This window comes from Equus quagga, chromosome 9 (assembly GCF_021613505.1).
Source record: "Equus quagga isolate Etosha38 chromosome 9, UCLA_HA_Equagga_1.0, whole genome shotgun sequence".
NCBI lineage: Eukaryota > Metazoa > Chordata > Mammalia > Perissodactyla > Equidae > Equus > Equus quagga.
The window spans coordinates 75,253,773-75,267,339 of NC_060275.1; the positions used below are offsets into that span (position 1 = coordinate 75,253,773).

Sequence of the window (13,567 nt, forward strand, 5' to 3'; positions counted from 1 at the left end):
AATACATCCAGAACATAAAATTAATACAGGCACTAACATGATATTTGTCAAAAATTCCCTTTGTCACATACAGATTTCTTAATAGAAAGACAAGATAAAAAATACAGTATTCATTAATTCCCTAGCAATGAGCACTGGGTAACAAGAGTCATCCCCCAAAATTTCCCGGTGAACATGACTAGTGAATTTCTTATTTTTTAAACCACCTGCTACATTTCTATCTTTACTACCAGGGATTTGGAAGCAATAACAATTAGAGTTTGCCGTATCTTTTCCATTCTGACGATCAACTGTTCATCTAAGTTCTAAGTTTGTAACGGTCAAAAATAAAATGAACGTTCAAGCTACTTTTGATACTTTTAATGTAGGCGAAAGCAGAAAACTGTTAAATTTTAGCTTAATTGGCTACAGCATTATTCTAGAGATACGTAATCAGCTCGATCATACAAAATACCTATTTTAAAATAATATAGCCTTTTTTCCCCCAAAATTTAAAGCCAGATCCCTGTGCTGGCTTTCCTCAAGATCAGACAATTTCCCTCAAACCCTGCCAAGATCGTTTCGTGCAAATGCCAGCCCACGTCCTCATTCTCCCTGTTCTTCTAACTAGTATAGACTAGCACAAGTGTATATATGAGCAGCCATCTCTCCAGCAATACTTTGACGTGCTTTTTAAACATTCAATCATGGTCTTTATCCATACACAACTCAATAGCAGTCGTCAGGAAATGGATATTTACCCAGCTCATCCCAGAGCTGCCGATATTTGTCAGTCATCGCAGTGCCTTGTTGCCTCCAAAGGGACAGACGAGGGTCAGCCATGAATTGCTCTGTTATCAACGTCAACATGCGGGCCCCATTAGAGTCCCTCATCTTCAACATCTCCCGCACCTAGTGGGGAAAAAACAGACCTTGAGAAAAATGTTCAGCAACGAACAGCAATACAAGAGACAGATCACTTTTCTTTATTTGGAGGGGCAGTTAAGTCTTGTACCAGCCCTCTTAACCAAACGAAAGTTGATAAAAACTGGTCACTATGCTAAATGGCAATTTAATCAGAAAATTGTTAATTTTTTTAAATTATGTTTTAGAATCCACACAAGGAAAAGAAATTTAGCTGACTTCTCAATTCTGAAAAAAATCTTTTTGCCAGCATACAGAAGAACAATACCAAAATAAACAGGACAAATCATCTGGCACCTTCCTGACTCTCCAACTGATGGACCTTACCACCAGAGTGGCAGAGCCTCAAGGAGTCTACTGAGAACTCTTTTAGAGATCTAAACTGATCTGATAACGTTGACAGTAACAGAATCTGTCCTTCAGTTTTTTAAAAACAACTTTATTGAGACATAATTCACATACCATACAATTCACCAATTTAAACTATACAATTCAATGGTTTTTAGTATATTCACAGAGTTGTGCAAGTCCTTCAGTTAAAAGTAAATTAGCAATATCATAAGTTCTCTCTCACCAAAGTCTTCCTAATATAAAGAGCAGCAGCACGCTTCTATTCAGTAGAGCGGGACTGTTTTTGCCCTGGTAAGAGGAAACGGACAGGGCTGGTGTAGGTTCAAAAACTCTCTTGCACTAAATGAGCAATCCATGAAGCAGAATCATAACCACTGACCTAAGAAATTAACTCAGCCTCTCAAGCTGGAACCTCAAGCTCTGTCCATTACTCTCGCGCTACACTTCCCAAATAAAAGAAACGAAGAAAAGAAACCAAGGGTAAGTCTCTCTACAGGAAACCCTAAATGAATGCATCTATTCCAAAACTGTGTATGGCTCTGTGTTCAACAAATAAGAACCCCAGCTGAACACGGGCTCTCCCTGAAGGGAATTACTGGAGCACGGTCATACAGGAGAAAACGAGGAGGTGGGGGTGCTTTCAGTGAAGATTCTCTCCATGTGAAAGGTAAATGAAGGAGGAAATGACCAGCCCAAACCTTGACATTAAGAGATCCTGCCTCAGGCCTGTACCCTGACAAGCAATGGAATCTCCTCACAGGGTGCAGACTTTGAGCCTTGTACAAAACTCAAAAGCACTTCTACACTAGTTGTACTTTCAGTAGGATTTATTTTAGTCATCTTAAAAAGGAGTTTATTCCCAATATGGAAGCACTAAAAAGTCATAAACAGATGAAGACTGGGAGAAAGAAAAGGAGTTGCTATTTATTGGACATTGTGCTACAAGAGTTTTATATTTATACTTACCATTGAATCTTCACAACAACCATATCAAGTAAACCAGATTATAATCCCCATCTTATGAATTATAAAATCATGCCTGAGAGAAGTGAAGCAACTTGCTCAAAGGACAAGAGGAATAGCTGGGAGCAGAACCCAGATCTGTCTTAACTCTAAAAGGTACATCATTTCCAAAATTAGATGTTGCTATTACTTCATACGGCATATACAATGTGTATATCATGTATAGGGATAAAAATAGCAACTGCAGGCCAGCCTAACAGCTCTTTCCCATTGCTTCCATTAGGCCACAGTATACTCTTTGCTGACATTAGAATCTAGAACATACTTCCTACGTGTCTAAATACACCAAATCTTTGAGATTGCCACTATATCATGGATTTGATTTAATGTTTATTTTCCTGGCAAATTTCTATCCTATTCTCAGTTAGCAACAGCAATGAAAATAAACCCTTTATTCTTAAGCATATAAACCAGAACTATTTACCAACACTCAAGTACATGTACACCCTAATGGTAATTAATTTTCAGACTGGTTACTCTGAGGCATTACAAGAGTGTGAAGTGCCTGTGAATTGCTGAAGAGTGATTAAATCATGTGTGAAGTAGTTTTAGAGTTAAATGTATTTTATTGTAATCTAATGCTTGGAAAACTGGCATTCTATGGATGGTATATGGGATAAATCTCTATTAAGAGGGTATTTATTAATCAGAACACACAATTTTCTGGCTATAACCGGGAACAGAGTTTACTCTAATTCTTCTAGGAACAGTTGTCTGTTTCCTTAAAATGAATTTGAATAAATTACCCATAATGATGCTGTACTCCCAATGAGAAGGCATTGATTTAATATTATTAAAAAAGCATTTTATCCAGTATTTAGAATTGCGTTTATGGTACTAAAAGTTCTGTATAAAGCAAGAGACACAGCTTCTGCTCACACAGAACTTATAACAATAATTTGTTTCTAAGGCCATCAAAGTTGGTGATAAAAATTAACATTTACCAAGGCCCAACTCCATGTTAGACATCATTATTATTTAACACCATGACCACAACAACTCGGGGAGATGGGCTATTGTTAGGTAACTCTACGGATGAAGAAACCGACTTAAATAACTGGCCAATGTTCACACACTTAACATTTAGAACTGAGATTAAACCCAGGTCTGTATAACTAAATTCTATGCTTCTGCAACCAATTGAAAGATACTGACATTATTAAACTAAACATATAAAGCACATTTTAAGGTCTGTGTTCAAAGTTATGCTCTACTTTGGAAAATTAACTAGAAAAAGAAAAAACTTGAAAAGATGGCATTTTAAATAACATTAAGATATTTATTTTGTTTGCAGTATTGAAAGGTTTTTCAAAATTGTACAAATTGTCACCATTTTATTAATAGGAACTGAGAGACAAAGATGTTCCATATCTTGTCAAAGGACGTCTAAGCAACTTAATGCTTACATTACAACACAGAAGTTTCTAATTGGTTGATTAACTTAGACTCTATTCTTTAAAAAAAATTAAATTAAAAAAAGCCTTTATCCTATTGTAAACATGATCATATATAGATACTTCCTATATATGTATATATTTAGAATATTTCTTTAAAAATAAACAATCATACCTTTGCAAAGAGCAAATTAAGCTGCTTCCCTGATCCGTGGTACCCGCCCTGGGAAAGGAACAGTTTAACCTGTTCTTGAACCTGCTCTTCATCTAAGTGCCAGCAGTTTTCATCATCTATACTAGCACCTGCTGTTGGATCAGGAGCACCTAGAAATAGAAAGAAAAAATAACACATATGCTAGATAAAAAGTCTGTGCTAAAAGGGCTCTGATAATAAACCTGAAAAGTGTTAAGATTCTGTACTTTTTCCTAAACACTTTTGAATCCAATCTCAATTATATATACAAATTTATAACTGAAAATAAATACAAGAATCCTTCTTTTATTTCCAGGAATTTCCTGACTTGCGCTAAGCCAAAATGCAGATTACTTCAGAACTGAGATATTTCCATTTTTTAAGATCAGTGACTATCCCTCTGGAGATGAGTTTACAGGTTCTCTAAAGAATTTAAAAAAAAAAAAATCACAAAAATGTCTCGTAAATACATGATGTTTATAAAGCTCTACTGTGTAGGCCATGTTAGGAAAATGTGTTTCAAAGACATTAGAAAAATATGAAACCAAATAAACTCAACAGAGTATTTCTCTCTTATTATGTTAATATAAGAAACTTTTCACCATTACCTGCTGCTATATAAACTACATGCTGACATAAGTCTTTAGTTGCAGAAAACCAAAGATTAAAAAGGGAAATCAAGCCACATGGGAACAGGCAGTGCAGCTGTTGTACTAAACCAGGTTGTAGTATCACCTTGCCAAACTGCATAAATATTTTATTGCTGAAGTACACACAAAAGGTAACGGCGATGTAATAAGCCCTGTGTGGAGACTACCTTAGAAATTAAAAAGTTATCCAGATATTTAGGCAGGTAAAAATTGCCTCATTTTTAATTAAGAAAAGAAAACAAAATGGTATTTAAGGCCTAAGATTCATGAGTAACTCAGAAAAATTTAAATCTAAAAACGTTTCATCAATCTCCTTATCAACACTTTGAAAAAAAAATACATCTGTAGGTGTGGTTTTACATTACCTTTCTTATAATGATCTAACACAGACTCAATTGGCCAAGAGAATGATCAATGACATCTGCTTAGAACCAGGGTCCACTAGTCCCTAAGAGGAAGGCAGTGGGTCTGTGAACCTCCCTGAGAAGGGAAACATTCATTCATTCATCATTCAGCCAGCATATTTACTGAGTGCCTGACTCAGGGCCAGCCCCTACGCTAGACTTGGGGATGTGACAGCATACAAAATCGACAGGAATCCTGTCTTCAAAGAACCTACCATCCAGTTCAATGGCTTTCAAATTTTTTTGATCAAGACCCACAATAAGAAACACAATTTACACCACGCCCAATACACCTGTGTATCTGTGTATCTGGGTGCTTATGTGATCACATCTACCTATTTAGTAATCTGAAGCAAAAGTATGATGACAAAACAGCCTTACTCTAAGTGAAGAAGTCTGATATTTTCTATTCTATTTCATTTCCTAAAAGGGGCTTATCAATTTTTTAACTGATTTCATAACCCATAAGGGGCTGCAACCCACTATTTGAGAAACACTGTTTTAAGTATATAAGATAAAGATCAATCTAATAATCAAACACATAAAAATACAGCAATAAATGGTAATAACTGCTCAAAGAAGAGGGCAAGGTGCCAGGAGAGACTGTATCAAAGAACTCTGACTTGGCCTTGGATTGCCAGGGTAAGCATACCTCAAGGACACGAAATTTGAGCTGAGATCTGCCTTAAGTGGATGAGAAATTAACTAAAGGCAGGAAAAGGAACGAACGCGTCTGCATGTGAGACAGAGCTTATGCAGAGGTCTCAGGCAGGAAGGAACATGGTGCATGGAGGAAATAAAAGATAGTTCCACGCCCACACAGCTCAAAAGTAGAGAATGAGAAGAGCAATACAAGACAACTCTGGAGAACAGAAGAAGCACCAAACCCTGAGAGCCCTGGCAAGTGAGGAGCTTAATTTTTTTCCCTAAGAGCAATGACTGGGAATTCATGACAAGGTTAACCAAAGTAGAAGAATGGAAAACTCTAGACAGTCAAAGATGTTTTGTCCTGAAGTGCATCCATTTCAACGTTCCTACCATGGAATACTATGCAGCCATAAAAATACATGTGGAGAGCCTCCATGTACTATAATGGAGAAGATATCCAAGATACACTGCTGACTGAAAAAAATCAAGGTGAAGAAAAGTACATATAGTGTACCACTTCTTACGTAAGTAACAAAGTTTAAAAAAGAGCTTATGTCTTAGTATTTCTTTATATATGCATACAATATCTTGGAAGGATGTTCAGAATGAGTAACCTAGTTACATAAGGGAAGGAGGCTCTTCACTGAATACCTTTTCATACTGTTACAATTTTGGAACCACATGAAAGTATTTATGTATCTAAAAAAAATCTCTAAAGTGTGGAGGATGGACTGGGAAGCAAAAATATGTAAGAGGAGAACAGTGAGGATGATTTTTGATGATGTGTACAAAGGATAATGATGGTAGTTTGAAAAACAGCCATGAGAACAGAAATGGAGAATCTGACAGTAATTTAGGAAATAAAAGCAACAGGACCTGGTAAAGAAGTGGATATGTGAGGTATGGGAGATCAAGAGGTCGAGAGAGGGGCCAGCCCCGTGGCCGAGTGGTTAAGTTCACATGCTCTGCTACAGCAGCCCAGGGTTTCTCTGGTTCAGATCCTGGGCGCGGACATGGTACCTCTCATCAGGCGACGCTGAGGCGGCATCCCACGTACTACAACTAGAAGGACACCTCCCACCACAACAAAAATATATAACTATATACTGCGGGGATTTGGGGAGAAAAAGCAGAAAGAAAAAAAAAGATTGGCAACAGTTGTTAACTCAGGTGCCAATCGTTGAAAAAAAAAAAAAAAAAAAGGTTGAGAGAGAGATGGGTTCCTGAAAACAACACAACTAGATGAGATACTGGACAAATGACTGACACACAGACCACCACAGCCAGGACCAGGTTTGGGGGTGGGAGGGGCAGCTCTTAGGTCACAAGTTCAGTTTCAGATGTGGTGAATTTGAAGGACCTTTGACACAACCAAGAAGAGGGGCGAGGGTTTCAAGTAGGGAGCTGGATAAACTATGGGAGGCACTATGGGGTAAGAAGAGCACCTAAGACAGAGCCCTAAGGAAGGCCAACATTTAAAGGCTGGAAAAGATAACGAGCAAGGATGGTAACGGGAACGAGCGGCCTGTTGGGAAGAGCTGGAGAGATTGACTCTCTTCCAGCAGTAAAGGGGAGAAAGCTGTTCCAAGCAGGGACTAGGCAACAACGTAGATGTTTAAGCTCCCTGAGAGCAAGGATTATATCTGCCCTGCTCACCACTGCTTCCTAACACCTAGCCAGTGTTTGCCACTATCAGGCAATCAAGTATTAGGAGGAAGGGGGGAAAAGAGGAAGAGAGAAAGGTATGGATACATCCTCCCCTCCCCTGAGAAAAGGGTTCCTATCAAAAAGGAACCACCGTTAAAGCATCCTCTCCTACGTTATCTCATTATCTCCCCACAATGTCCCCTGGAGGTGAGTAGAGGTCATGATGCCCCTATACAGAAGGAGAAAGAGGTTCAGAGTGGTTATGACTTGTCCACAGCCGGACTGCCAAATCCAGTCTCCTGGTTCTCTCCCCTGCTGAAGAATAGATCCTAGAACTGAAGTTGCACCCTAGAGGTGTTAAGGCAGGGGCTGTCAACCCTAAATCAAAGATAAATTTAAGGAAGGATACTAGGCTGTTTGCAGGTATGTCAGCACGCTTCTCTCGTATGGGAAGGTTTAAGGACACAGAATGTCGTGAAGAGTTAACTACAGGGGCTATATCTGCATTCTACAGGGATTCAGAGCCCCAAATTCAGCCAATTACCTCCATTCTAGCAAAGATACACACAGAGACAGACAGACAGAGACACACACACACACAAAAGCACAAAGACAGCTATAGATTCTTTACCTAAATGCATCAGAAGAGACTTTCCAAACAACCAAACGATAGGATCTCAACATTTATATTTAAGTTCTTCCCAATATCTTGCCAAAATCCTCCTGGGAAATCTGACAGGTCCCTCCTCTTTATCCTTTTCTTAAGGAAAACTCTGACAAGCTACTGATTATCCACTCCCACTGTTCCTTCTGATGAAGTGAGCTAAATAAATCTGGTTTCTATCCTCACAATAGTTCCTTCTCCCAATTTTTGTGATTTTAGTTGTTCTCTGCTGTTGGGCAGGACGTGCATGGGCGCTGAATGTCCACAGTGTGGTGGAGGCATGCTACCCCTGGCTGCTCAGGTCAGAGTCCTGTGAGACTTGGAGTTTCCATTTGCCGCAGAAATATCTAAATATTTTAAGTAGATCTGAATTTGGTTTGGGAAAAATTTCAGTCTTCTCTTTGCCTTAAAGTGGCAAAGGGGTTGACATTCAGATACTCTCCCCAAACTTCAGGATACACTCAATTCTTATTTTTTTCATATTAAGAGAGAGAAGTGCTAGAAAGAATATTCCAAGAATCACTTCCATTTGACTTGAATTACACAATGCATTTTTCCTTAAAATCTAATTGATTTAAAAACACTATCATACATTTTTTAAATATGGTAGATTTTTAAATTTATTTAATGGATCATTTAATTTACATATGTAGAGATTTTTGTTCTTGTCCAGCTGGGGAGATATCCAATAGCAAATGCATAAATACACGTTTCTCAAATTTTTAAGAAAATCAAGTTGCACTTGTTTTTGGTTGTGTTTTTTGTTTGTTTTGGTAAGCTAGTGTAAGAACTGATTGAGGGTATGGGGGAGGAAGGAGGCAGTGTAGAGAGAATATGGCCCACAGATAAAATCTGCCTGCAAATCATCGAATAAAGACTACACATGAGTTGAGAGGATGTGTGGGGTTCCTAATCCTGGATTTGAATTCGGGAGACTGAAGTTCTTGGCACAGTTTGGAAAAACCGTGTGTCCTCCAGCAAATCACTAAAGCTCCTCAGGCCTCCATTTCCTCAACCCTAAAATTCTATAATATAGGAATAAAAAGTTAGGTAACAAAAATTAGTAATTGTCTCATGTAGCTACGCAGAAAACAGCCTTACTTAGTTATAAGAATGCAAAGATAACTAGTTGATAAATAAAACATAAATAAATAAATAAAACATAAATTTGCTCTAAACATAACTTAATATTTGAGGAATAACACACATATATATTATACATTACAAACCAGGAAATGAAACATGTACAACAATAACAATCCCCCTAAAAGAGTAAATCCAATTATTAAACTTTAAAGCGGAAGTTCAACTATTTCAATCCTAATATGTCTTAGTTACATGTACAAAGTATTGACTAAGCCTTGTATAAAATAAAGATGTGCAAAATTTGCTTCTACTTGTTAATGGCTGCCTATAATCAAAGACAAACCCCTCAGCATTTAGCTTTGAGAAAGGTGTGCAAAGACAAACATAATTCACCTATTTGTAGGTTTGCTATTAGATGTTCCCCCAGTGCAGGAATCAGAATCTGTGTACGTAAATGAAATGGTCCATTAAAGTGTTTTAAAACCTATCAAATTTTTTATCCTTATTTATATTTATAATTACAAATGCTATAACTTTTACAACTGTATAATTAATCTTTGCGAGCATTTTACTACCAAAGCTTAATTCTTCAAAGTTTCAAGCCTTCAGGGAAAGTGAAATTATCTGCTGAAGAGAGTGAAAGTTTAACTGCCTCCCATTCCAGCTAGAGATGTGTGAATGCAAGTTCCCCTCCTATTTGGTTATGTAACACCACAGGAAGAGAGCAACGGGAAACTAACGGACATGAAGAACCACTGTCCATATCTCCCTTCCCATCTGCTACTTGATTTGGTTCTGATTTAATTTTGATCTATCCCAATATCAATACTCTCCCTTACCCCAGCAGTTCTCAAAATTAAGAGTATATCAAAATTTCTGAGGCACGTTGTGAAAAATAGATGCTTAGCCACCACTGCAGACCTACTGAATCAGAATCTTTGCCAGGGATAAAAATGGGGCAGGGGTGAGAGACACAATTCTATACTTGGAGATAAAGTTAAACATGGTGGCACATTCTGGATCTTCATACTGACAAGCATTCAGGGTCCTGCAGCAGCAAGCAGATGCTTCCCAGTGTACTGAAGGAAGCACATTTAAGACACACTGAATGAGCTATCTGTCTCATGTCACGGAAACAGTCGCTGTAAGCATTAGGCAACACCAAATAATTCTGCAAATTTTAAACTGAGCTATTCAGACACATTCACAACTGGCTTATGCTATGTTTGGTATGTGGAATTATCCACAGCTTTGTGTTCTAATGGGGAACTTAATGCTTTTTCTTCTCCTCTTAATGTGCTGGAAAACAAATTCAAACCAGCAAGAAGTGAAAGGCTTCTGAACTGTGACCCAACTGCTTTAGTAACACTGTTGTCAAACAATGCTTTAACCATTTATATTTATGTACTGGTGTTCTTTTTTGTTAAAATTAAATTGTCAAATTCAGTCTATGTGGGCAGAATGCAGGCAGCAGATGCCTACGTTGAAGAGGTGATTACTTCAGCTTCTTTGAGGGACCTATAGAAGAATGCCATCTCCTCCAGTTTTAGTGCCTGCTGAGAGCTAGGAAACACTGAGTCTGTGGCTTACAGGGGCACTGCTACATTTGTCTTAGAAGCTGAAGGCAAAATCTGACATCAACCATTGACACCGAGAGGGAAAAGGCAAGGCGGTAAATTTTGGGGATTCAGATCCAACAAAACTCTTTCTTTAGACAGGACAAGAACTACAAGACCGCTGAAAAATAATGTGCACTGAGGGGCCAGCCCCACGGCCGAGTGGTTAAGTTCATGCACTCCACTTTGGCAGCTCAGGGTTTTGCCAGTTTGGATCCTGGGTGCGGACATGGCACTGCTCACCAAGCCATGCTGAGGCGGCGTCCCACACAGCACAACCATAAGGACCTACAACCAGAATATACAACTATGTACTGGGGGGATTTGGGGAGAAGAAGGAGGAAAAAAAAAGAGAGAAGATTGGCAACAGATGTTAGCTGAGGTGCCTATCTCTAAAAAATGAATAAATAAATAATGTGCATTGAATAAATATACATGAGAAAGCTGTAAGTTTTATTCTTAATAAAATTTTCATTTCAAGGTAGTGACTAATGCCTTCAGTTCAGTTTAGAATTTTGTGGTAGGTGAAACAGACAGATCCTCCATCACCTTCTCTTCTCAGTGGTCAATCCACGTAATTCTACTGCCCTGATTCAGCGTGGTGACCCTTCCAGGAGCTTTGAGAGGACAACCCATTTTCTTGATCATGGGGGCCAATGACAGAGGGAGCCCTGGCATGCAGCAGGCTCTGCTCCCTCAACAAGCCACCCTCCCTTCAGCTGGATGCCAAGGCAGTAAGAAGCACCGTCACCAGCACATACCTCAGAGAACTTGAATCGGCCCGCCAGGGTTTACGGCCCTCCACTATGATTTTCCTCTCATCTCACTTTATTACTCCTCTCTTATTATCAATTAATTTACTTCATAAGTTCAATAATATACTTATTCATGTACAGAAATAATCGCGTATTTTATACGAATAAAAAGCAATTAAGTATTTGTACATTCTCCAATGCTCATTAAAAAACGCCAAGTATAAACACAGAGTGCATAACAGTAAGTCTTTTTCCATTACTTAGCTAATAAATGTATTAACAACTACTTGGTACACAAATATAAATATTTAAATGCAAAGTTCTCATAAAGTCTCATTTTTACATAATCCAACTCTTCAGATTTATTAAAAGAGATCTATAATGTCGACAAGCTTCAAGAATGGTTTGCTCAAGCTATTTTAAAAGCTGTTTTTAAAAACCCGGTTCACAAATATTTTCCTCAACTATCTCCCACTGCCTGTAGAGACTCATGTCAATGGCTCCATCACAATGATGGTGGTAACAGCAACCCATATTTCCTCCTTTAACCCTCCCGACCTTATGAAATTGGCACTATTTATTGTCCACATTTTACAAAGAAGAAAACTGAGGCCTGAAGAGATTCAGTGACTTGTCCCCAGTAACAGCTGGAAAGCAATGGGACCAGTATTCTAACTGAGGCTGTCGAACCTCTAAGCTCTTAGATGCTCTGAATAGTCTTACAGTGGAAGGATGAGAAGCCCATGTGTGGGGAGATGGGAATAATAAGCTCATCTGGCCCACATGGAGAGACTTAGGGTCAGTTAAAGGAGAGGGCTGGCGAGGAAACTGATTGTAGCTGGCAACAATCTTTTAAAAATTAGGTGAGTTGGGGTAGTATCAGAGATAACCATAGGGAGTGAGGGAAGGCAAGATTTGGAGGTCAAAAGACAAAGGATGATGCGCACTGGGCTAAAAGTAACTTGGCTGTCTCCGTGTTACCCTAGCAAATTCCTGATGGGGTAGAGATGTGATTCCCCCAAATTAAGAGACATAAGTTCCAAGATTACTTCTCTTTTGCTAAAGTGAAATGTTTCTTGATGAGAAGGAAAAAATAGTATCACCTGTATATGATAGTAATTTAAAAAAAAAAACATTTAAATCATATTACAGAAGCATCAAGTTTTAGTTAAAACTTAAAGGTGAAACTGGTAATTGTGGGAAGGAAATTTGGCAATAATTATAAAACTCAAAATGTATATACCACTTGTTCTGACATGTCTACTACTAAGAATCTACTATTCAAAAATACACGTACAAATTCATACACACACACACACACAGAGGATGGTCACAGCAACACTGCATACAGTACGAAAAGAATGGAAACAACTTCAAAATCATTCATTAGGTTGATGGTTAAATATATCCATACTATGAAATACTATACAACATTTAAAACAGTAAAAGGCCTATTGGCACTAACATAAAAAGATACTTATGATGTATTAAGGGAAAAAAAACTGCAGAAAAATGTTTTCTAAATTGTTTTTTAAAAAATTAAAAAAGTATGCATGAAGAAAACTGTCTCAAAGCATATAAAGCACACCAGCAGCAGTGAATGCCTTGGGGGAATAAGGGAGCTGCTGGGAGTGCGGAACCAATGAGGACTTTTCTTATCTTCATAGACTTCTATATTAGAAATTTTCCAACATGAAGTCCTATTTTTTTCTAAGTTTCACAGGACTGCACTTTGGGATAAAATAGTTCAAGCAACTTTAATTCTCTCCTATAGAATATATTTGCTAATTATATTGACCATCAGGAGATCATACCTTTGTTTCACCAACTGTCAACACCAGAATGTTCTACAACAGAAAAGATATGCTTGCAATAATCAAATTATCTCCCTAAGATACTTACAAAAACCGGTTGCTAATGCAAGCCCAATTACAATGAACATGACCAGCCACAGGGAAACAAAAGGAAGAGATGGAATGGAACTACCAAAGAATGAAAAATGACAGCATTACTCACTCTTTAACAAACTGTGAGTGCCTATCACGTCTTAAGTGTTATTCTTAGGAGGCTACAAAGACACACAGGTCATAGTCCGGTCCTGATGGAACTTACAATCAGGCAAAAATAAGCTATACAATGAACTGGGACTGCTGAGTAGGTCTTCTTGTTTGTTTGGTAATATCTGGGAGAGCCTGAATGGACTGATATATAAGGGCTGGGACACAGAGACTTT

General features: G+C 38.1%; 1 protein-coding gene across 1 annotated transcript in view; it reads right to left on the reverse strand.

Moving 5' to 3' along the window:
* The window catches only part of ZSWIM6 (zinc finger SWIM-type containing 6), a 184,774-nt gene that overhangs the window by 51,460 nt on the left and 119,747 nt on the right, over nucleotides 1–13,567 (reverse strand). The window contains exons 4-5 of the mRNA XM_046671709.1: nucleotides 3,847–3,995; nucleotides 741–891 (exon numbers count right to left, since the gene is read on the reverse strand). Coding sequence (XP_046527665.1) covers nucleotides 741–891; nucleotides 3,847–3,995 — 300 coding nt within the window. The remainder of the gene's footprint in view (nucleotides 1–740; nucleotides 892–3,846; nucleotides 3,996–13,567) is intronic.